This window comes from Cucurbita maxima, unplaced genomic scaffold, assembly GCF_002738345.1.
Source record: "Cucurbita maxima cultivar Rimu unplaced genomic scaffold, Cmax_1.0 Cma_Scf00043, whole genome shotgun sequence".
In the NCBI taxonomy this organism is placed as follows: domain Eukaryota; kingdom Viridiplantae; phylum Streptophyta; class Magnoliopsida; order Cucurbitales; family Cucurbitaceae; genus Cucurbita; species Cucurbita maxima.
In genome coordinates, this window is record NW_019272059.1 from 101,348 (window position 1) to 120,546 (window position 19,199).

The 19,199-nt window shown below is 38.5% G+C and overlaps 5 protein-coding genes across 6 annotated transcripts; 1 reads left to right on the top strand and 4 right to left on the bottom strand.

Moving 5' to 3' along the window:
- Positions 1 to 486: 486 nt before the first annotated feature.
- LOC111470270 (L-type lectin-domain containing receptor kinase S.4-like) lies at positions 487 to 3,082 on the bottom strand. The gene is made up of 2 exons (XM_023115828.1): positions 1,524 to 3,082; positions 487 to 1,437 (listed from the first exon to the last, which is right to left on the bottom strand). The coding sequence occupies exons 1-2, from the start codon at positions 2,988 to 2,990 to the stop codon at positions 775 to 777; spliced, it is 2,130 nt and encodes a 709-aa protein (XP_022971596.1). The 5' UTR covers positions 2,991 to 3,082; the 3' UTR covers positions 487 to 774.
- A 1,681-nt stretch (positions 3,083 to 4,763) lies between these two features.
- On the bottom strand, positions 4,764 to 8,646 carry LOC111470057 (LRR receptor-like serine/threonine-protein kinase EFR). The gene is made up of 2 exons (XM_023115532.1): positions 5,923 to 8,646; positions 4,764 to 5,128 (listed from the first exon to the last, which is right to left on the bottom strand). Exons 1-2 carry the CDS (start codon positions 8,564 to 8,566, stop codon positions 4,794 to 4,796), a joined length of 2,979 nt encoding a protein of 992 aa, XP_022971300.1. The 5' UTR covers positions 8,567 to 8,646; the 3' UTR covers positions 4,764 to 4,793.
- Positions 8,647 to 9,269: 623 nt separating this feature from the next.
- LOC111470271 (heparanase-like protein 1) lies at positions 9,270 to 11,602 on the bottom strand. The gene is made up of 9 exons (XM_023115829.1): positions 11,355 to 11,602; positions 11,232 to 11,268; positions 10,968 to 11,154; positions 10,731 to 10,879; positions 10,407 to 10,643; positions 10,133 to 10,322; positions 9,896 to 10,021; positions 9,715 to 9,814; positions 9,270 to 9,625 (listed from the first exon to the last, which is right to left on the bottom strand). The coding sequence occupies exons 1-9, from the start codon at positions 11,589 to 11,591 to the stop codon at positions 9,272 to 9,274; spliced, it is 1,617 nt and encodes a 538-aa protein (XP_022971597.1). The 5' UTR covers positions 11,592 to 11,602; the 3' UTR covers positions 9,270 to 9,271.
- A 145-nt stretch (positions 11,603 to 11,747) lies between these two features.
- On the bottom strand, positions 11,748 to 18,535 carry LOC111470269 (transcription factor bHLH155-like). 2 transcript variants are annotated; one of them, XM_023115826.1, is made up of 12 exons: positions 18,401 to 18,535; positions 17,744 to 18,257; positions 17,456 to 17,662; positions 16,979 to 17,072; positions 16,839 to 16,880; positions 16,581 to 16,640; positions 15,248 to 16,393; positions 15,056 to 15,154; positions 14,803 to 14,955; positions 14,591 to 14,716; positions 14,433 to 14,511; positions 11,748 to 11,842 (listed from the first exon to the last, which is right to left on the bottom strand). In XM_023115826.1, exons 2-12 carry the CDS (start codon positions 17,836 to 17,838, stop codon positions 11,760 to 11,762), a joined length of 2,184 nt encoding a protein of 727 aa, XP_022971594.1. In that variant the 5' UTR covers positions 17,839 to 18,257; positions 18,401 to 18,535; the 3' UTR covers positions 11,748 to 11,759. The 2 variants fall into 2 exon arrangements, with proteins under 2 accessions (XP_022971594.1, XP_022971595.1); XM_023115827.1 differs by lacking the exon at positions 11,748 to 11,842 and having other exon boundaries at positions 14,223 to 14,511.
- On the top strand, positions 12,195 to 13,909 carry LOC111470275 (tropinone reductase homolog). The gene is made up of 5 exons (XM_023115832.1): positions 12,195 to 12,323; positions 12,388 to 12,595; positions 12,678 to 12,894; positions 13,467 to 13,579; positions 13,656 to 13,909. The coding sequence occupies exons 1-5, from the start codon at positions 12,244 to 12,246 to the stop codon at positions 13,845 to 13,847; spliced, it is 810 nt and encodes a 269-aa protein (XP_022971600.1). The 5' UTR covers positions 12,195 to 12,243; the 3' UTR covers positions 13,848 to 13,909.
- Positions 18,536 to 19,199: the final 664 nt, after the last annotated feature.

Here is a 19,199-nt window from a genome sequence, read left to right on the forward strand (position 1 = left end):
TGTAAATAACTTATAATCTTGACATAACAGCGTGAAAATTTTCACTATTTTCTACATTTTCAATGTTTTGCTTTATTCTGATTTTGTTTTGTTTGTGTTTAACTTTGTCTTTTGTCCAATTTTTCGAAACATAAAGACAAATGAGTATTAAAGTCTAACATCAAGCTGTGTGTACAATGGCCTTCAAAGAAGGTGAATTGTGAAACGAAATACTTTTTATAAGGATATGAAAACTTCTTTTTAACATACACATTAAAAATTGATGGTAGGACGTAACGAGCTAAAACAGATAATATTATTAACGGTAGGCTTGGACTCTTAGCACTTTGACTTAGCAAGCCATGATGGGCATGCCCATCAAGTGATAGACTTGGCAGGCTGGTAGGCATTGAAAATGAAGTGAGACCTTCAAAGAAGCTGAACCTAAGGCCACCATCATTGACCACAGAATTACGAGCTTGAAGAACATGGTTTGAAACTTTGAGAGCAGTGGTAACCCACATAGATATGAAAAAGGATTTCATTCAAATGTGGGCCAAACTTATGGAAACAGAGTCAAACCCATTAAACTCTTGACTCATCAGCACAAACCATTACTTTTCTTAAAGGTTACATCACCAACTAAGAATTTGAGGACCCCAATCTCTGACTCCAAGATCACATTTTTTTACAGATCAAACAAAGAAAAACGTAATTTTTTGACTTGATTTTGGCTGCCTTGGAGCTGTTTGATCTGTTTTTTGCTCACTTGGACCTGTTTTTGCTGTTTACAACTCAGTCTCTGCCACTTAGAAGCGAAAGAGACGTGGAAATAGAAGCAAAACTCATATCCATATCTCGATTTCCAGTCAACGAATTGGTGCTAAACTTGTTAAACGAAGAAGAAGCAAAGGAATTCACAAAAGCATCGAACCCTTCACTGTTCTTCCCTCCTTCCACCACTCTCGGCGCTGAAATCTCGTCGGGAACGCCAATTTCTCCCTCCAAAAACCGCACCACCTGCCTCATACTCGGCCGTGCCGCCGCCGTATCGTTCGAACAGAACAACCCCAATTTCAGAATTATAACAGCTTCAACCTCGTTGAAATCCCCTTTCAATTTTGGATCCATTACTTCCAGTAATCTCCCTTCTCTGTAATTCTCCCATACCCAATCCACCAGCACCAATTCCTCCGACGACGATTTCGGGTCGATTGGCCGCCGTCCGCAGGCCACTTCCAGTAGCAGTGCGCCAAATGCATATACATCTGAGCTTGTGGTGGACTTCCCTGTTCTGGGAAGCTCTGGCGCCAGATATCCCAGTGTTCCGACGACCCGCGTAGTGCTTGGATTCGCCCCGTGCTCATACAGCCGCGCAAGGCCGAAATCGCCGAGCTTCCCGTTCATCTCGCTGTCGAGCAGAACATTACTGGCCTTCACATCTCTATGAAGAACCACCTATGTGAACAAAGAAAACATGAACAAACAGTTAAATTCACAGTCACTTAATAGCTCACGAACAACTAGCTTTTTGATTTATGAACCTGTTCGTAGCCTTCATGCAAGTATAAAAGACCGGAGGCAACGCCCTTTATGATCCGAAACCTCTGATTCCAGCTCAAAATCACATCCGGCTCGTCAAAAATGTAGTTATCCAAGCTTCCATTAGCCATAAACTCATAAACCAGAAGCAGATCGCCACGGCGGCGACACCATCCCAGTAACTGAACCAAGTTCCGGTGTCGAAGCCGACCAATACTAGCAATTTCCGACACAAATTCCCTCAAACCCTGTTTCGATTCATGAGAAATTCGCTTAACAGCCACTTGGGTTTTCGTATTTGGTAAAGTCCCTTTATAAACCTTCCCAAATCCACCGCGACCCAGAAGCTCTTTATCCCTAAATCGCTTAGTCGCTTGCTTGAGCTCCTTGTAAGAGTACCGATGAGGGCCAATTTCGAGCTCCCATGATTCGATTATGTCCGCGGTTTTTATCTTCCAAATGATGAAAACAGCAACACAAATCGCTATTATCACGATTAAAAAAGCCGTAATGGAAACCCCAATCGTGAAACCAGTGTGATTCTTCTTCGGACCTGGAACAGACGGCAAAGAGGAAAGATCCAGAGACTGGGCGGCGCCGTTCATACTGAAACTCCATCCCAACACATAGTGAGAGCTCGCAAGAAGCCCTGTCGAGGCAGAGAACCCAACATACATAAACTCGTGAAGAATGGGAGAGAGATCTACATTAAACGACAGAATCGGCTTCTTGGGTTTGGTGGAAAACGGTGAAAGCGCGACGGTGAGGGAATTTACAGAGGAATCATAATCGATCCACGCTTGAACTGGCCTCCCACTTTTTAGGGTTAAGTTTTGTTTGATGGGTCCGTCGTCGACGAAATACGAAGCTGTGGTAGAGTCATTAGAGACCATATTATTGAGATTGATTCCGACATGGTTGTCGTTGATGTCGCCAAACTCGAAATCTTGAACGGTGTCGAACTCGACAGCCAAGAGATGGTTCGAGAAATTTCCGACATCGGTGGCATTGAGAAGGCCTAAATACTGACTGGGTAATCCACGGAGGGTTTTGGAGGGTGCGATTGTGAAGGCAAGGCCATGACCACCGAGGGTTGGATACTCGGGGACGATGGCGATGGCGAAAGCGGTGGAGAAGGAAAAAGCTTTGCCGTCGGAGGAGTTTTTGAAGCGAACAGGGGAGGTATAAAAGGCATGACCCTGTAGTCGACTGGTGTCGTTCGTGAGCTTTAAGATTCCATTCGGCTCGATCTTGGCGATGTCCGTGAGAGATAAGTTGGCTGCAGCGGCGGCGTCGTGGAATCCGGCGAAGTAGAGCTGCTGAGACGCGGCGGGGGCGGCGAAGTAGAGGAAAAAGAAGAAACAGAGGAGAGAGAGCTGGGCCATGGGAAAGGTAAGGATTGCGATGTAGAAGGGTATGGTGCGAATTCTGAAGAAATTTGGTGAAGGTTGGGGGATAAGTAGTGCCATGGCAGGCAGATTTTGTTGAATTGAACGCTACAGAAAGAAATAGATAAAAGAGAAATGAGAGTTAATGACAAATGTGAAGTGGACGAGTGAAGAAGGCGATGGGACCTCTAAAATGGGCCACTAGCCAAGCTAATCCATCAAAATTCATACCCAATTAGTATTGAGCTTCGCTCTCCTTTCTCGCTAATGGATTTCACAATCTACCTCTTTCGAGATCCAACATCGTTCACACTGATACTCGTTTCTTTCTCCAATCGATGTGGGATCTCGCAATCCACCCCCTTTTGGAACTCATCGTTCTCTCTGGCACACCGCCCCTGTTTCCACCCTAACCGATGTAAGATCTTATACACACTCTCATGATCTACTTAACAACATGTCATTCACATCTGACTATCTACACATTACATATTAAATGCATGCACATCTATCACGTTCATTACGTAACCGAACATGCAACACGAATCACAAAAAGTATACATATCCATCCTAACCTTAGGGTTCATTAGGAGAGAGAGTCACATTCAACAAAACAAGATAAACCTAAACTAGATCAGCTCAAGCATACTGTTAACAAATATTATCCATTTTGGTTGATTATGTATCACCGTCAACCACACGATTTTAAAATGCGTCTATTAGAGAGAGGTTCCCGCACCTTATAAGAAATATTTGCTAACCGTATGCTTGAACTGTTATAGTTTAGGGAGGAACAAAATATTTGCTAACCGATCTCACATCGGTTAAATCGAGGAACAAAATATTCCTTATAATAGTGTGAAAATCTGTCCCGAGTAGATAAGTTCAGTGAAGTGGACTTGTATAAATATTATTAGATAAAAAAGACATTGGGAGCATAATTTTTAACCTAGGATACAAGTCATGCCACCAAAACTCCCACGTGCTTTTCCCCAAAACTGACCGTGATTAGCTCCCGGTCACCACAATTGTTGTTTACTTAATTATTATTAATTACATTATAAATTTAATTTAATTTTTATGATTTTATAAGATTGATTTGATAATACTTAAAATAATTTAATTATTGGTTTATTAAAATGAATCTTACTTTAGCAGAAAATTAATATAGAAGGGATTTAACGAATCAAATTTATAATTTAATTCCAAGTTGCTCAATTTATTCCGCTAAGTTTGACTTTCTTTTGTCAAAACAATTCAATGGGTGCAGACCATTTTATTTCTATTATAAATTTATTTTCTTACTAAATATGATTATTACTATTTTAAATGTATTAGTATAATTTCGGTCTTTTTTTTTATTATTTAACCATTTTAGATAAGAAAAAATTTAATTTTAAAATAAATTAAATTACAATTTTATAATTAAAAAACAATTTAACAATAAACGAAAATGGAGCACTCCAAAGTCATATTTCCAAACTTGACTTTAATTTGTCCCTTAAGTGGACTTTTGAGTCAACGGTTTTTTCCTTTTGTAAGAAGAAGCTTTTGTCATTATTAAAAGAATATATTATTGCACAAAAATTATTTTATTTAAATTATAAGTTTAATTGCTGATTTTTTTACAGAGTAATAAATACAAATCTATAGAAGTGTAAACGCTACATTAACTTCCAAAATAATTTAAAATGATAATAATAATAATAATAATAATAATAAAGAGAAATTATAAAATATTATTATTTTAATCGAAGTTTAGTTTAGAAGGGATTCCACAAATCAAATTTGACGAAAGATCTTCGAAAAGTCTTATATTAATAGAGAAGTATTTCTTATTTATAAACTCACGCCAATTGAGTATCTTGAGATAGCGAAGAACGCTTAGCTGAATAGCGAGGATTGAACCCTTTTGATTGTTGTGTACACCTCTTTCATTTCGGGTCTTTCATTTGGGTACTCATTTGTGCATTTCAAACCCAGATTTAAAATATTAATGAGATGATCCATTGTGTTCATGTGAAAACAAAGTTCTTTCAATCTTTCATCCAGAATATCGATCACCGAGTTTGGAATAGCAGCTTCTACCCATCTTGATAGGTTTGCTTCTTCATGGAATGTCTGATCTGTTGGGCTTCTTTGGGTTAGCATTTCCAAAAGAAGAATTCCATAGCTATAAACGTCTCCCTTTGTCGATATTCCAACGCCATACCCGTACTCTGCATCAAAAATGGAGGTGTAATGGAAGTCCCCGAAGAAAGAAAAAAAATGTAACAGCCCAAGTCCACAAATATATCGTTGTTAGCTTTACGGTTTTTAAAACGTGTATGTAAGAGAGAGGTTTCTATACCTTTATAAGGAGTAGTTCATTCCCCTCTCCAATTGATATAGGACCTCACAATCCACCCCTTGGGGCTAGCGTCTTTGTTGGCACACCTACTGGTGTTTGGTTTTAATACCATTTATAATCGTCCAAGTATGATGCTAACAGATATTGTTTGCTTTAGCCCCATTACTTATCGTTGTCAGCCTTGCAGTTATTAAAATGCATCTGAGAGAGAGAGAGGGGAGTGAACAACCCTAAGAGTGTGGAACCTCTCTCTAACAGACAGATTTTAAAATCCAATTGATGGCTATAAGTGACAGGCCAAAGTACTTTGGTTAATATCTATTAGCGGTGGAGTTGAACTATAACAATCTAAACTCATCGCTAGTAGATATTGTCTGCTTTGGCCCGTTATTATCGTCGTCAGCCTCATGGTATTTAAAACGTGTTTATCTTGGAAAAATTTACATACACTCAGAATGTTTAGTTTCACTCTCCAACCAATGTGGGATTTCATAATCCTCTTCTTTGGAGGTCAACTTCTTAGCCAACACAATAGCTTTGGAGGTCAACTTCTTAGCCAACACAATAGTTAATCACCTAATGGTGCGAGGCATCGATTGAAGTAGGGTTAAACCCTTTCAAGGAATAATAAAATATCTACTAGGGTCTATTTACATGACATACCCGGTGGAATGTAGCCGATGGAACCTTTTAGCCCACTGCTAATGCTCTGACTATGGCTCGTAGAATCGCCTTGATCTTGAAGAAATCTTGCCAGCCCAAAATCAGCAACATGGGCGGTCATGTCTACATCCAGAAGAACATTGCTCGGCTTCAGATCGCAATGAACTACAGGAGTTTCGAATCCATCGTGAAGATACTCCATTGCAGCCGCTACGTCTAGCGCTATGTTTATTCTCTGTTTCAGAGGCAGCCATCGCTCTGATCGCCCATCTCCTCTTCCGTGAAGCCAGGTTTCCAAGTTTCCATTCGGCATAAATTCCAGAACCAATGCTTTGAAATCCAAACTGGAACAAGCACTCAGGATCTTCACCAGGTTCCGATGCCTTATGTTTCTCAGGACTTCACATTCGTTAACAAAACCTTTCATTCCACCTCGATGGTCTAAATCGATTACTTTAATGGCGATTGAGTTTCCGTCTCTCGTTACGCCTTTGTAAACGGATCCGAAGCTCCCCTTTCCGATTAGATTTTCATGGGCGAAATCCCCCGTCGCATGTTTCAATTCGTAGTATGAATATGCCCTATGAACCCCTTCCAATAAACTCAAATCTGTGTCCATTTTCGCCACTGGTTTCCTTCTTGTCCAGAACAAGAAAGCCGTAGCAATTGCGAGGCATGCACCAATTCCTCCTACAACAACTCCTGCAATTAATTTCCCAATTTTTCTTTTGCCAGTTGAGCCAACAGAGCATTTTGGTAGTCCAAGTTCAACAATGCCGCCGCAAAGCTCGGGGTTGTCGGATAGAAATACGGCTGATATGTTGAGAAATATGCCACTTTTAGGTACTTCTCCTTGTAGTTGATTGGAAGAGAGGTTCAAGTATTGGAGGTATTGGAGGCCATCAAGAGAAGGGATTGTTGCAGACAACCTGTTTGATGAAATGTCTACGAGAGTGACCACTTCCAAATTGGCCAATGAACTGGGAATTGGTCCTTCGAAAGAATTGCCAGACATGATCAAGTACTCAAGATTCAAGAAGTTTCCTATGGTGTCTGGAATGGCTCCGGAGAGTTGATTTGTGGCGACATCGAATAATTGAACCATCAATAGCTTGTCAATTTCAGAAGGCAAAGAACCTGTCAAGTTGTTGACTGAAACATTGAATTCTAAAAGATTTGGGAAGCTAAAGATCTCCTTTGGTAAGTTCCCGCTCAACCCATTTTGTGATAGATCAAATACGAGTAGACGCTCACAGTTTGTTAAACTGAGAGGAATTTTTCCACTTAATTTGTTATCATTGACTAAAAACAGAGAGAGCTCACTTAGATTACCAAACGTTTCAGGGATGGAGCCTGACAGAATATTTGATTCTAATGATAGCACCTGCAAGTTCTTGAGGTTTGATAATGAAGAAGGAATGTTACCTGTGAAGGAATTTGAAGGTAAAGATACAGAAATGAGGCCACCCAAGTTTCCTATTTCACTAGGGATGCTTCCACTAAACTGGTTTTCTGCCATAAGAAGCTTAGAACAATGATTTGACAAGTTTCCAATGGACCGAGGAAGCTGTCCCGTGAGTAAATTTGTGGCCACTGACAACATTTTCAGGTGAGTTGAATTGGTAAGTGAAGTAATAAAGTTGAGGCCTTCCTTTCCATTGCTTGTTAGGTAGTTCATTTCAAGATTCAGTTCCCGAATCCTTTCTAGCTTCCAAAATGAAGGAATTTCTCCTGAAATTTGGTTCACTGATAGGTCAAATCTTTCGAGTTTGGAGGCATTAGAAAGTGATTCAGGGATTTGGCCATCAAACATGTTTCCTCCAAAGAACGCAATGGAAAGATTACTTAGTTCTATGAACAAATTAGATGGAAGTTCACCAGAAAACTGATTCTTTGGTAAAGAAAACATATTCAAGGAAGAAATGTTCATCAGTTGGGCTGGAAAACTGCCAGAGATTTTGTTATCTCCTAGATGTAAATACCAGAGTCGATTGAGACGACCTAGTTCATGTGGGATTGGACCCTCTAAATTATTTGTAACTACATTCAACTTGTTGAGAGAAGATAGATTACCAAATGAAGAAGGGATGGTTCCTGAGAATTTATTTTGGCCGAGATTCAAATCGTAAAGTGCTGATAAGCTACCTAGCTCTGATGGAATTCTACCATGAAGCTCATTCCCGAAAACATCAACGACACGAATCATCGAACAATGGCTCAAAGATGGTGGAATGGTTCCATGAAGGCTGTTGGAACTCAAGTTCAAAACTCGCAACCGAAAGAGGTGATGAATCTCCAGTGGAATTCTCCCGGAGAAGTTATTCCCCTGCAGCTCAAGACGGCGAAGAAACGAAAGGTTGGTGAGGTGAGGAGAAATCGGTCCAGCTAGTGAGCGATGTTCAAGTCGGAGACTAATGACTCGACACCTTTTCAGGTTGCAGAGAACACCAAGCCATTTGCAGAAGGAACTGTTTGGATGCCAAGAATCCAACACACCATGTGGGTCAATGACTGAAGATTTGAACGAAAGCAGAGCTTCCTGATCAGTGTTGTTGTCAAAGGGAGGATGAAGAACAGCTTGAGAATAGTGAAGAAACAGAAAATAATGGCAAAGGAAAAAGGTTATGAAATTGGGAGAACCCATGGATGGAAAGTGCTTGTATTAAGCTAAAGTTCTTCAAAACCCTGAGATTCATCAAGTTAGTTGAAGCTGAGAATCTATATGGTGTGGAGTATGAAATGGGGGGAGACTAAAAATAGTGTTTGACAAATAACAATTTATTCTAAATCGAATCTTTTTCTTTATATGTTGATGGCAATATGTCATAAATTTCATGAAAGCTAAGGACGACTTGCACTTGCAATTATTGCTTGACTTGCTTGACTTTGACTTGACTCGCTCCAAGTTTTTAAAACGCGTTAGGAGAGGTTTCTTGCACTTATGAAAATGCTTCGTTCCCTTCTCCAATCGATGTGAGATCTCACAATCTACCTCCCTTCAGGGTCGATTGTTCTCGCCAGTACACTGCTCGGTGTCCACCTTCTTTGAGGCTCAGTGTCCTTTCTATCTAGCACACCGCTCGGTGTTTAGCTCTGATACCATTTGTAACCACCCAAGTCCACTGCTAGTAGATATTATATTTTTTGGACTTTCAATTTCGAACTTCCCCTCAAAATTTTTATTTTCAATTCTCCAGATAACTAAATGCTCGAATCATCTTTCAAATTATTGTAACAATAAGCAACACAGGAAAAGAAAGCATAAAAATTTATTGCATTCCAATTCTACCATTTCATAATTTCATAGTTGCATCGACTGTTTAAAAGCTTACAAGATGTTACAATGAAATCACTTGCAGGCTGGTGTTACAAAGTCAGGAATGACAACGAAAGCAATGGACCAACTAGCAATATGTATGTAAGAGTTGCTCTGACGGTAGACAGGTACAAGATTTGGTATGTCTCCCTCTTTTGTAGTTTCCAATGGATTTCCATTTAAAAGTACTGTGGAGCTTCGAAGTAGACCATCTTTTGGAGTTAAATGATATTCTTCTCTTGAAGCGGTTCTCTTTTGTCTATACTTTGAATGAGAACCATTTGTTCGAGTATTGCTTTTACGCAAACTCATGTTCATGTCATTTTGAACGGTGATTAAAAAGTTAGTTGTATTGCTCAAATTGATGAGAAGCAAGGTCACACCAGACTACAAGAAAATGATAAATGATAAATTAGAATCAGTTAATGGTATCAAATAAATGTTTATTTTATTGAACTCTAAAAATGACTTCTTACTCTTCCTCTTGAGCAATGAGCATAGCTACGAAGGTCAGAAGACACCTTATTGTTAATTTTGAGAACTCCCGGCCCCATAAGCCGGTGAAAGAGAAGTGCACTAATAGAAAATACAAAAGAAAGTGAGAGTTTGTATAAATATGATTATCAAAGGATAGAAGAAGAAGAGATATTTGATTACCCATAGTAATCTGGTGTAGGAAGTAAAGTTGAGGATTTAAGGACGCCATAGAATCCACCGATCAAAGTCTGCCTACAATATACTTTCGTATTGTACAAAGAAGCCATCCCAAGCTGATCCAAATACCTAGTACATTCAAGTCATTCTTTAAATACCCGAGAATTCTTTTTTCTTTCCTGTTCAAATGGGGGAAATTCTAATAAGAAAAAAAAAAAAAGGTGAACCAAAGTTGTTTACCAAAAACTATTGATAAATGTATCGGAAAGATGAGGACTTCCACCCTGATAGGCTCCACCCGCTTCTCCCACCCAAGCCGCAGCCCAAGGGGCGTTCTTTTGAATTACATTTTCGAGTTGTTCAAATGTATTTGATACTTGAGAAAGATACGTAGAATTAACGAATCTGTAAATCAATTTGGGGTCATTACCTACACACCAAAAACAGGTTCTTAGTACTCGTACTACAATTTGGATACAGATAACGAGAATGGTAGCTAGAACAGTAGTCAAACCTGCACCCATGTTGTATATATGATGAGTGAGAACATCGACAACTTTTGGTCCAGTTTTTCTAACAAATTCATCATACCATGCCTCATCAAAGAATGCACCTGGTGCTACAATCAAAGGTTTTTGTTGGGAGTTATTGTACAAACGATCTATGATTTCTCGAAGCTTGAGAAGGTCTTCTGCATATTGTGCTGCAGTAATACTTGCACCAATACTAAGACGTCCAGCCAATTCATTGCCTGTGTAGTGACATATGCCTCAGTATGCATGAATTATGGTTATTAAACCAACCGAGAACAATTGACTTCTAGTATTAGTTAGCTTACCAAACTCCCATGAATTTATTCTATAATTCTTCTCTACGGTGTATTGAATAAGAGCCTCAGCATTGCTATAATTCCATTTTCCTTCCCATTGAATTCCTTTTGTATTGTGTTTACCCAAGAGAGCATTTAAGCCAAACGTCACAATCGCCCTGTTGGATTAAAAGAAGACCAAAGAAATTTCAGTATTCAAAAGAGGAAAAGAAAGCAAGAAAAATTAATAAATTAAAGAGAACATACCCGGTATTATTGAAAAAGTTGTTCAAATCATCCCACCTTTCCATATACAAACATCCCGCTGAGAAGTCAAATAGCGAACCTACGGTTGCTTGAAATGGGTGACAGGTTCCCTTGAAGCCAGTCCCGACGTTATAGATCAATTTGTCTTGCAAAGTACCTCCCACTCTAATCCTTACCGACTTGAAAGCTAATGATAGAGAGCAAATTAGGGTAGATTTTTACGAAGAAACAATATGCTACAAAAAGAGTAAATGTGAGTGAAACCTTGAACTGCTTTGTTAAGGATAGGAAGAGTTAAATCCTGGAGCAAAAAGAAGAGAGAATTAATTAATAAAATACTATTAGTTCCGCATTTTCGTTTTCTTTTGATTTCATGTATATTCTCACCAAATTGAGCATCGATGCATGACCATCCCAAACACAAAGTTTGGACCAACGACACTCATCGTGAGGCCAAATGTCTAAAGTTAAGCAAACGAAATTTTCATCTGTTTCTGCTATCGTTTTGGTTCCATCAATCACAATTGTACCCATTGTTGTGTCATGACCCAAAATGATTGTGTCCCGACCCAAAATGGTTGGGATGAAAGCAAGAACACAAATCAAAAGGATTTGATATCCCATTAATGAATCAAACTCCTGCCAAACAATTGAGGCAAAATGAGGAATCATGTATATCAAAAGACATTCATCAAATTATTTATGGGTTTTTTTATGATTTTATTTTTGGAGATAATTGAGTTGTAAGATGAATTTAAGGAGAGGAGATAGAAATATTACCCTTTGTATTGCTCAAGTAATGTGTGAATGTTGGAGTCTTTGAACTTGCAGAAATAATAACACAAAAAATGGATCCCGAGTAGACAGATCCAACCCTTCAAGATTAAGATAGGAGAGAAAAGTTAAAGAGTGGTGAAAACAAAGGGAAGGAGTAGAGTTTATATATTCTTACAATAACAGTTAAAATTGAATATAACTCTCCTAACATTAATGGCTTTCAATTTTCTTCTTCAAACAAAGAAAACTGTAAATTTATGAAATGCATTAAAATTCAAATATGGTGTTTTTTCTTCTTTTTTGATTGATAATTCACCACTAAAATCCAATATATGGTTTTCAGAGGATTCTGAATAGTTTAGAACCATTTCTAAAGAATGGTTATATTCAAAACTTAAAGTCCATTTGGCGCCCAAAGCATGAATCACGTGGTCGCCTAAAGGGCAGTGAGTGAGTATTAAAATGGGTCTAACCCTAACTCCATGTCTTAATCAAATCCATGGCGAACACCAGCAGAGATCAAAGATGGTCCCTTCAGGGGATGACCGCTCTTGTCACCGGCGGAACCCACGGCATTGGGTACTCATAATTTCAAGCTCCTCCTTTCCCTTTTGGTGTCTCCGTTCTAACCCATTTATTTCAGGCGAGCCACGGTGGAAGAACTTGCAGCATTTGGGGCCATTGTCCACACATGCTCGCGAAGCCAGGGAGATTTGGACAAATGCCTGAAAGAATGGGAAGAAATGGGCCTCAATGTAAGTGGGTCTGTGTGCGATGTGCATAGCAGAGAACAGAGGAAGCGGCTGATGGAAACCGTGTCGTCTCTGTTCAATGGCAGTCTCAACATTTTGGTAACAAAAATGAGAAAAATGCCGTGTTCATAATGGATGTGTAAGTGTTTTAGTATGAGGCTCTGTTTTTGAGGTGTTTCAGGTGAATAATGCTGGGACATCTGCGTACAAAAGCTCCTTAGAAGTTACAGAGGAAGAGCTTTCGAGTGTTATGAGTACCAATTTTGAGGCGTCGTTTCATTTTAGCCAACTCGCTCATCCTTTGATGAAAGCTTCTGGTAATGGAAGCATCGTTTTCATGTCCTCTGTTGCAGGCTTGATGTCCCTTCCATACTCTACTCCCTACGCTGCTTCCAAAGGTATCTCACAATTTTCTACCTTTTCTACCTCCGAAACGTCCACCGCAGCAAATATTGTCATCTTTGAGTTTTTACTTCTGTACTTTATCTCAATGTTTTAGAAAGGCGTTCTTGGGTGAGGCTTCTACACCCTTATAAGAAATGTTTCGTTCTTCTCTACAATCGAGGTGAAATCTCACAATCCACCACCCTTGAGGTCTAGCGTTCTCGTTAGCACACCGCCCGGTGTCTAGCTCTGATATAATTTATAACAACTGAAGTCCACTGTTAGAAGATATGATCGTAAAAAAAAGTCTAAATAAGACAATATCAGCTAGTTGTGGGTTTGGGCTGTTACAAAATGGTATGTCAGTGAGGACACTGGACCCAATGAGGTGGATTGTGAGATACCATATTGGTTGGAGAGGGAGAATGAAGCTTTCTTATAAGGGTATAGAAACTTCTCTTTCTTATAAAGGTGTATAAATCTCTTCTTTCTTTATAATAGTTTGGAAACCTCTCTTTTCTTTATAACAAAGCTTCCTTATAATAGTGGGCTTGGACTATTTCTTATAATGGATTTGTTGATGAAGCTGCCATAAACCAAATCACGAGGAACTTAGCATGCGAATGGGCCAAAGACAACATCCGTACAAACGCAGTGGCTCCATGGATCATCAGAACTCGCTTTGTGAAACCTCCCACTGTAAGAATTTCAATTCAAATTCATCCTGGTTGGATTCTACAAACTTATTGCTGAATTTTTGTCGCATTTTCTTCAGGATGATCCGATCCATGTAGAAGTAATGAACCACATGCTGTCAGTAACACCTCTTAAACGTGCTGGGGAGCCGCATGAAGTTTCTTCAATGGTTGCCTTTCTGTGTCTTCCAGCTGCGTCTTATATTACTGGACAAGTTTTCTGTATTGATGGAGGCCACACTGTGACGGCTTTCCCCATCCCCGACGCTTGAAATCCTTCGAACCCTTCTGTTTGGTCTAATCGTATCAAGTTCCTTTTAAGCTTTTCATGTCATTCTCGTCCAACCCAACTTCACTCCTCTTTAATATGTTCGTTGTGTTATTGAATGCTCAATTTTTGGTTATTTATGTTGATTTTTTTAATTAATTATAATTCAATTATTTAATTGTTCCTAATTTTTATCACTATTACAACTATTTTTTAAAAAAATCTACAATTGGTTAACGAAAAGTTAGCACCAACTACTAGAAGTGAACATTAATAGTGAAAACTCACGGGTAGAAACATACAATCCTATAAAATTTATTTGTGGACTAAATGAAAACTAAACTCGATCCTTACTCAGAAGATTAAGAAAATGTCATGATAAACTTATAATAAAGCCTTCAGACCTATATTTCTCAACCATTTTGCATACAATAAGATGAAAATCTCATATATGTGATATTATAGTATATACGAATCTCAGTTGCATACTATACAACAAGGAAAACATTACTTAATGAACAACAAATGTTTCACTCTCGACCAACTTCATCATAACTGCTTAAAATGGAGGATGAGGCTCAGATTCTACCTGAGACGGGATTTCTTTTACGCTGGATAAGATGCAGTAGAGGCCAGAAAACATCCATTCTATGAAAGCCCCTAGGAGCCTGTAAAAAAAGTAGACAAAGTTTCAGTCCGATTCGAAAACTTTACTTTTGCATTTGAATAGATGTATAAACCATGCACCTCGACGATGAAATGAGCCCAAGAGTTGTTTGAATGGCGTTCGATCACACCCTTCAATATTGTTAACTCTAAATCTCGGAGTATTCGAGAGATCTCTAAGAACAGTCCCATGTCGTCGCATAGTATCTACAGGATGTTGATATCGATACATGGTATTAAAAGACAATTAGTAGCTTTCAAGAAAAGACATTTGAAAGGAATTAAACAAAAACCTTTATAAGCATGTGTCCCTTGTATTCTAGATCCTCTACAACAATGGGGCAAACTTGGAGATCACTCCCAATATCAAACGCCCAAGCCCAACTAGCCCCATTCGGTTGAGAATCCTCATTTTCCAGAACAGTGGAATACTCAGAATTAGAACCCTGTGAAGCCATTTGAATGCATGTTAGCGCACGGGTAATATACAAAATTCTAAGCCTAAAAGGCATTATTTTGATGTAGAGCACAACCCTTTTCTTATACCTCTTGAGCTAGCTGCTTCAGCTTCTCAGCTTGGTCGGTTGCCTGTTGTAAGTACAACATATGCATTACGGTTTTCTCTAAGAGGCCGACAATGCTACACTGTTTACCATTAGACAAAAAGGCAAAATTACTAAGGAAAAAAAGTAAAGAAATCATAAATTGACACACTGCAGCAGTTCTTAAGGCACCCACCTTAGCACCATTTGGAATGATTTGTCGCAACTCTTTTATACGATCCTGGATCAGTTGTCTATCCCTTGGCCTTTGTCTTGCTTTAGAAGTAACTTTGATCCGTCGGCGAAAATTGGAACTTTTCATCCCATTCTTATGTTTAGTAATGTCACAATTATTTTCTTCCCGTGCACTAACAACTAGAGAGTTTGATGTCGACAAACTAGTCAAATTTTTCCTGCCTGTTTCAGTCACCTTAGATTCAGGAAAGATCCAAAGGGCTGGATCATCCACCACTTCTGCGCTTGATTCAGACTGACAACATGTTTTTGCAGAAAGACCCGATCTTCCTACCACAGGGGAGGAAATTCTGGCATTGATTGTGTTATTCGAAAAAGTATCATCTGCAGTTATCATAGCTTCCAGGAGATGCTCAAGATCACCTTCCTTGAAATCACTGCTGCACATCAAACTTGAGGTTGTGTTTTTGATTGAGCTAGATGAATCATGTGCAAGCTCATTAGTATGTTTATGTGCAGGCAATGCTGATCCCAGTGCTTCCAGTAGTTCACAGTCATCAGGAAAGCTAAAGAAATTATCTGCAGAGCCATATTCTTTCTTGCTCACGAGATTATGTCCAAATTGTTGTCCAACTACATTGTCCACAGAACAAGAGTGATAACTATGGGGGTTCCCTTCAAACAATCCAGTCTCATTGTTTCTCAATTGACTGCAAGGAGCTAGCAGTGGTTCCAGACAAAATAAATCAGAAAATTCTACTTCACTATCTCTAATAGATTGATAAAGTGAAGCAAATGGTTCTTCCATAGTAGTCCCTTCTAATTCACCTTTATGTCCTTTTTCACTGTGAAGAGTTTCGGGTCTAGTTCTTCTAGATACAGTCAGTACATCTTGATTGGTTACAAACTGATTAAAAGTTGACACAAGTGGCTTCACGTCATCAATAGCCCCATGATTTTCAGCCTGAAACATACAACTGGTAACGTTTGTTGGATCATCCAAGCTCCCAAAGGGACTAGGTACAACTGATGCACAGAGAGGCCAAACACCCTTGTCTGAAGCAACACTTGTAGCATTTCCATCAACAGAGTTAATGGCACTGACTCTGTCTTTGATATAACCAACCATCGACAGATTTTCGGTAAGCTGAGATTTAATAGGACAGGAAAGGCGAGCATGAGATGAAAAGTTGTAGAGCAATTCAATTGAGCAGGAAGGAATCAAGTCGTTGTTTCTCAAAGTTTTATAACCGAAGAGTTTTAACAATCAATAGGCTAAATATTTAATAAAACGGAACTTTTGACACACACACCAAAGTTTAGAAAATACACACCATTTGCAACGAGCCAAGCTGCAACACTCCAAAAGGAAGAACAGGCACCAATAGAATAGTCTGCAAATGAATATTGGATCTTTTAGTTGAAAGCAATAACATGTCCTATACGCAAATAGAGAACTAATCGAATGTTCAAACACGGTTATTGCAAGCTAGAACAGTTGTATTAGTAACTCTCAATAATGTGTTGTAAAATTAGGAATTGTCAAATGCAATCATGGGTAACAACATGAGGTGGCATCAAAATTACAGTACCTTGATACCAGATGCATATTGAAGTAGCCATTCAGTAGGACCCTGCAGCATAAACACATTAAATTATGTTATGCCCAACTTTTGGAGAACTAAAACATGTTTCCTTCTCATATGGCAACCAAAGTGAAATCCACACACACCTCATAAATAGAAGCCGAGAGTAAATCGCTGGTAAAAAGATTTTCAAGGACAACCCAATTATGATTTCCAGAACTTGCCACGCTGCCCACCGTCCTGATGTAAGGTTTGAATAATATAAATATTAGGCATGTAGACTAAGATATTTGAAAAAACAGTACATCTTAAGCACTATTAACTCACTAAAATAATTCTAAGAAATATGAAGGTTGCAAGGACTGATCGTAATGGACCCACAACTGCAAACTAAAGTCCATGGTAGCATGAGATGATAGCCATGGCAATAATGAAATCTGCATCAAGTCCTCAAAACCTTCATTTTAAGATTAAGCAACGAAAATTCCGAACATAGACTAGAACTAGCAAGTAGTAAGTGAAGTAAATATTTGCCAAATTCAAGCATATCATTATCAATTTTTGTTAGAAGAAGCGGAAGAAAGCACGGCTTGCAAGAAAATGACAATAAAATAGGATTTTACCCCTCTCCCAGCGCATATTGAAGGTAAAACATATCAGCCACTGCTGCTCCAACTGAACAACCTCCAGAATCACCATTATGAATATTTGTTCCATAGTATGAAGAAACATGTTCTTCCCTTTCGTTAATCATCCTACACTCTGTCATACTTCCCATATGATTTTCCAATTTTGAACAATTGCAATACCCATCTTCCCAAGTCAATATCCTGATGATAATCCATGTGTTCAAAATTAAACAAACAGTTAATGGAATTGAGCAACAACAAAAAATAAATTGAGAAACTTACGAAGGATTTTGATACTTAATCTTCCAAAACACAGCATAAATCCATTGTGAATTGTTGCAAAGGCTTTCCAACAGCTGCTTGAGAGAAGTTTCCATTCTTCGCTTAAGAGCTAACTCTTCCAGCGCACACAAATATGCAGAACAAATTCGAAAGAAACGAAATAAAGAAAAACCAGAAAAAAGGATTCCCTAGCTGCCGCTATATGAACTTCGACCCGCCTGTTTTATTCTCAGACCCGCTCTTCGTTTAATTGGTGGGCCAGTTGAAGCTAATAGCCATAATCCCATCGCTGAACAAACCCCCCCGCCCCCTTCCTCCACTACTCTAGCACTATCAAAGATTAGCAACTCTAATAGAGCTAAAACCTACAAGAATGAAGCAAAGGCTCAGTTTCATTCACAATTTGGCATTCAATCTCCATCAGAAATCAAAAGGAAAACGAAGCAGATCCAATCAGCAAGGCAAGAGAATCACTCTAATACTGCAGTTAACAGAATTCTCAACTCGTGGCGATCTGGATTGATGAAAAAACATATGATCAGATTATTAGATGCCAAAAGAATCTGAGTTTGTCATTTTGGCTGAGATCAATGCATGAGACAAAAAAGAATTCTGCTCCCGTTTTGTAGGAAACAAATCAACAGTAGAGAGGGTTACCAGTTTGATGAAAGAATAGCTTCAGAATCAGACAATAGGAGTGTTCAAACTCGGTTGATTCCATAGCCTGTCTCTTTCTTTCTTTGGATGGGAACATGGAACGGCCGATTGCCAAACTGGCCTTTTCCAATTCAAGCGCGATCCTGCTATTTATATACCCCAACCTCCGCCACCGGTCACCAGTCACCTTATGCCTCTCTTTCCATCCGGATTCTAATCTTTTATAAATTTTTACTTTTTGCAACTTCTGGAGTCCGGATGGACGGTCTGGCCCGCCTCATCATGTTTTTACCGCTTCTTTTTGTAAGGGTAAATTGGTCAATCAAAATAAACATGAATTTTGGAAATAGATTTTGAGATATTTTAATTTTGTTTATTAACTTTCAAATTTATTTTAAAAAATATTATTAAACTTGGAATTTATTAAAAAAAAAATTGTTAAATTTAAAATATCTTCAATATTTTAGAATGTTAGAGTCATCCTATGCAAGATTATGGATTTAAAATAATGTAATATGAGCTATAATTAAATTTAAAAATGAAAAGTAATAATTATTATTATTATTGTCATAGTTTTGTATGATATTTATATTAATTCTTTTTGGCTTGCATCATTGCAAATAAATACAGCCATCCAACAAACAAATAAGATAATATTTTCAATAAATTTACTTAAAAAACTATAAAATATAATATCACATGCCTTTTTCTTGCCGACTCCACCAAACTATTTTCACGTCATTTCGTTGAACTAATTCATGTAACGCATCAATAATTATATTAAATACTTTGAAATACA

Bases quoted from the DNA above. Each gene is read 5' to 3' on its own strand.
- LOC111470270 (XM_023115828.1), bottom strand. From the start codon at position 2,990: ATGGCACTACTTATCCCCCAACCTTCACCAAATTTCTTCAGAATTCGC. The intron at 1,438-1,523 runs GTTCATAAATCA...TTGTTCACATAG, and splicing joins TGCATGAAGGCTACGAACAG to GTGGTTCTTCATAGAGATGT.
- LOC111470057 (XM_023115532.1), bottom strand. From the start codon at position 8,566: ATGGGTTCTCCCAATTTCATAACCTTTTTCCTTTGCCATTATTTTCTG. The intron at 5,129-5,922 runs GTATGTCATGTA...TTTTTGATGCAG, and splicing joins CATCGGCTACATTCCACCGG to AGTACGGGTATGGCGTTGGA.
- LOC111470271 (XM_023115829.1), bottom strand. From the start codon at position 11,591: ATGGGATATCAAATCCTTTTGATTTGTGTTCTTGCTTTCATCCCAACC. The intron at 10,880-10,967 runs GTATGTTCTCTT...TTAATCCAACAG, and splicing joins AACTTTTTCAATAATACCGG to GGCGATTGTGACGTTTGGCT. The intron at 9,626-9,714 runs GTAAGAAGTCAT...ATTTTCTTGTAG, and splicing joins CTCATTGCTCAAGAGGAAGA to TCTGGTGTGACCTTGCTTCT.
- LOC111470275 (XM_023115832.1), top strand. From the start codon at position 12,244: ATGGCGAACACCAGCAGAGATCAAAGATGGTCCCTTCAGGGGATGACC. The intron at 12,596-12,677 runs GTAACAAAAATG...GAGGTGTTTCAG, and splicing joins ATGGCAGTCTCAACATTTTG to GTGAATAATGCTGGGACATC. The intron at 12,895-13,466 runs GTATCTCACAAT...TTGTTGATGAAG, and splicing joins TCCCTACGCTGCTTCCAAAG to CTGCCATAAACCAAATCACG.
- LOC111470269 (XM_023115826.1), bottom strand. From the start codon at position 17,838: ATGGAAACTTCTCTCAAGCAGCTGTTGGAAAGCCTTTGCAACAATTCA. The intron at 17,663-17,743 runs GTAAGTTTCTCA...GATTATCATCAG, and splicing joins ATTAAGTATCAAAATCCTTC to GATATTGACTTGGGAAGATG. The intron at 16,394-16,580 runs GTGTGTATTTTC...ATTAAATCTCAG, and splicing joins AGCTTGGCTCGTTGCAAATG to CTTACCGAAAATCTGTCGAT.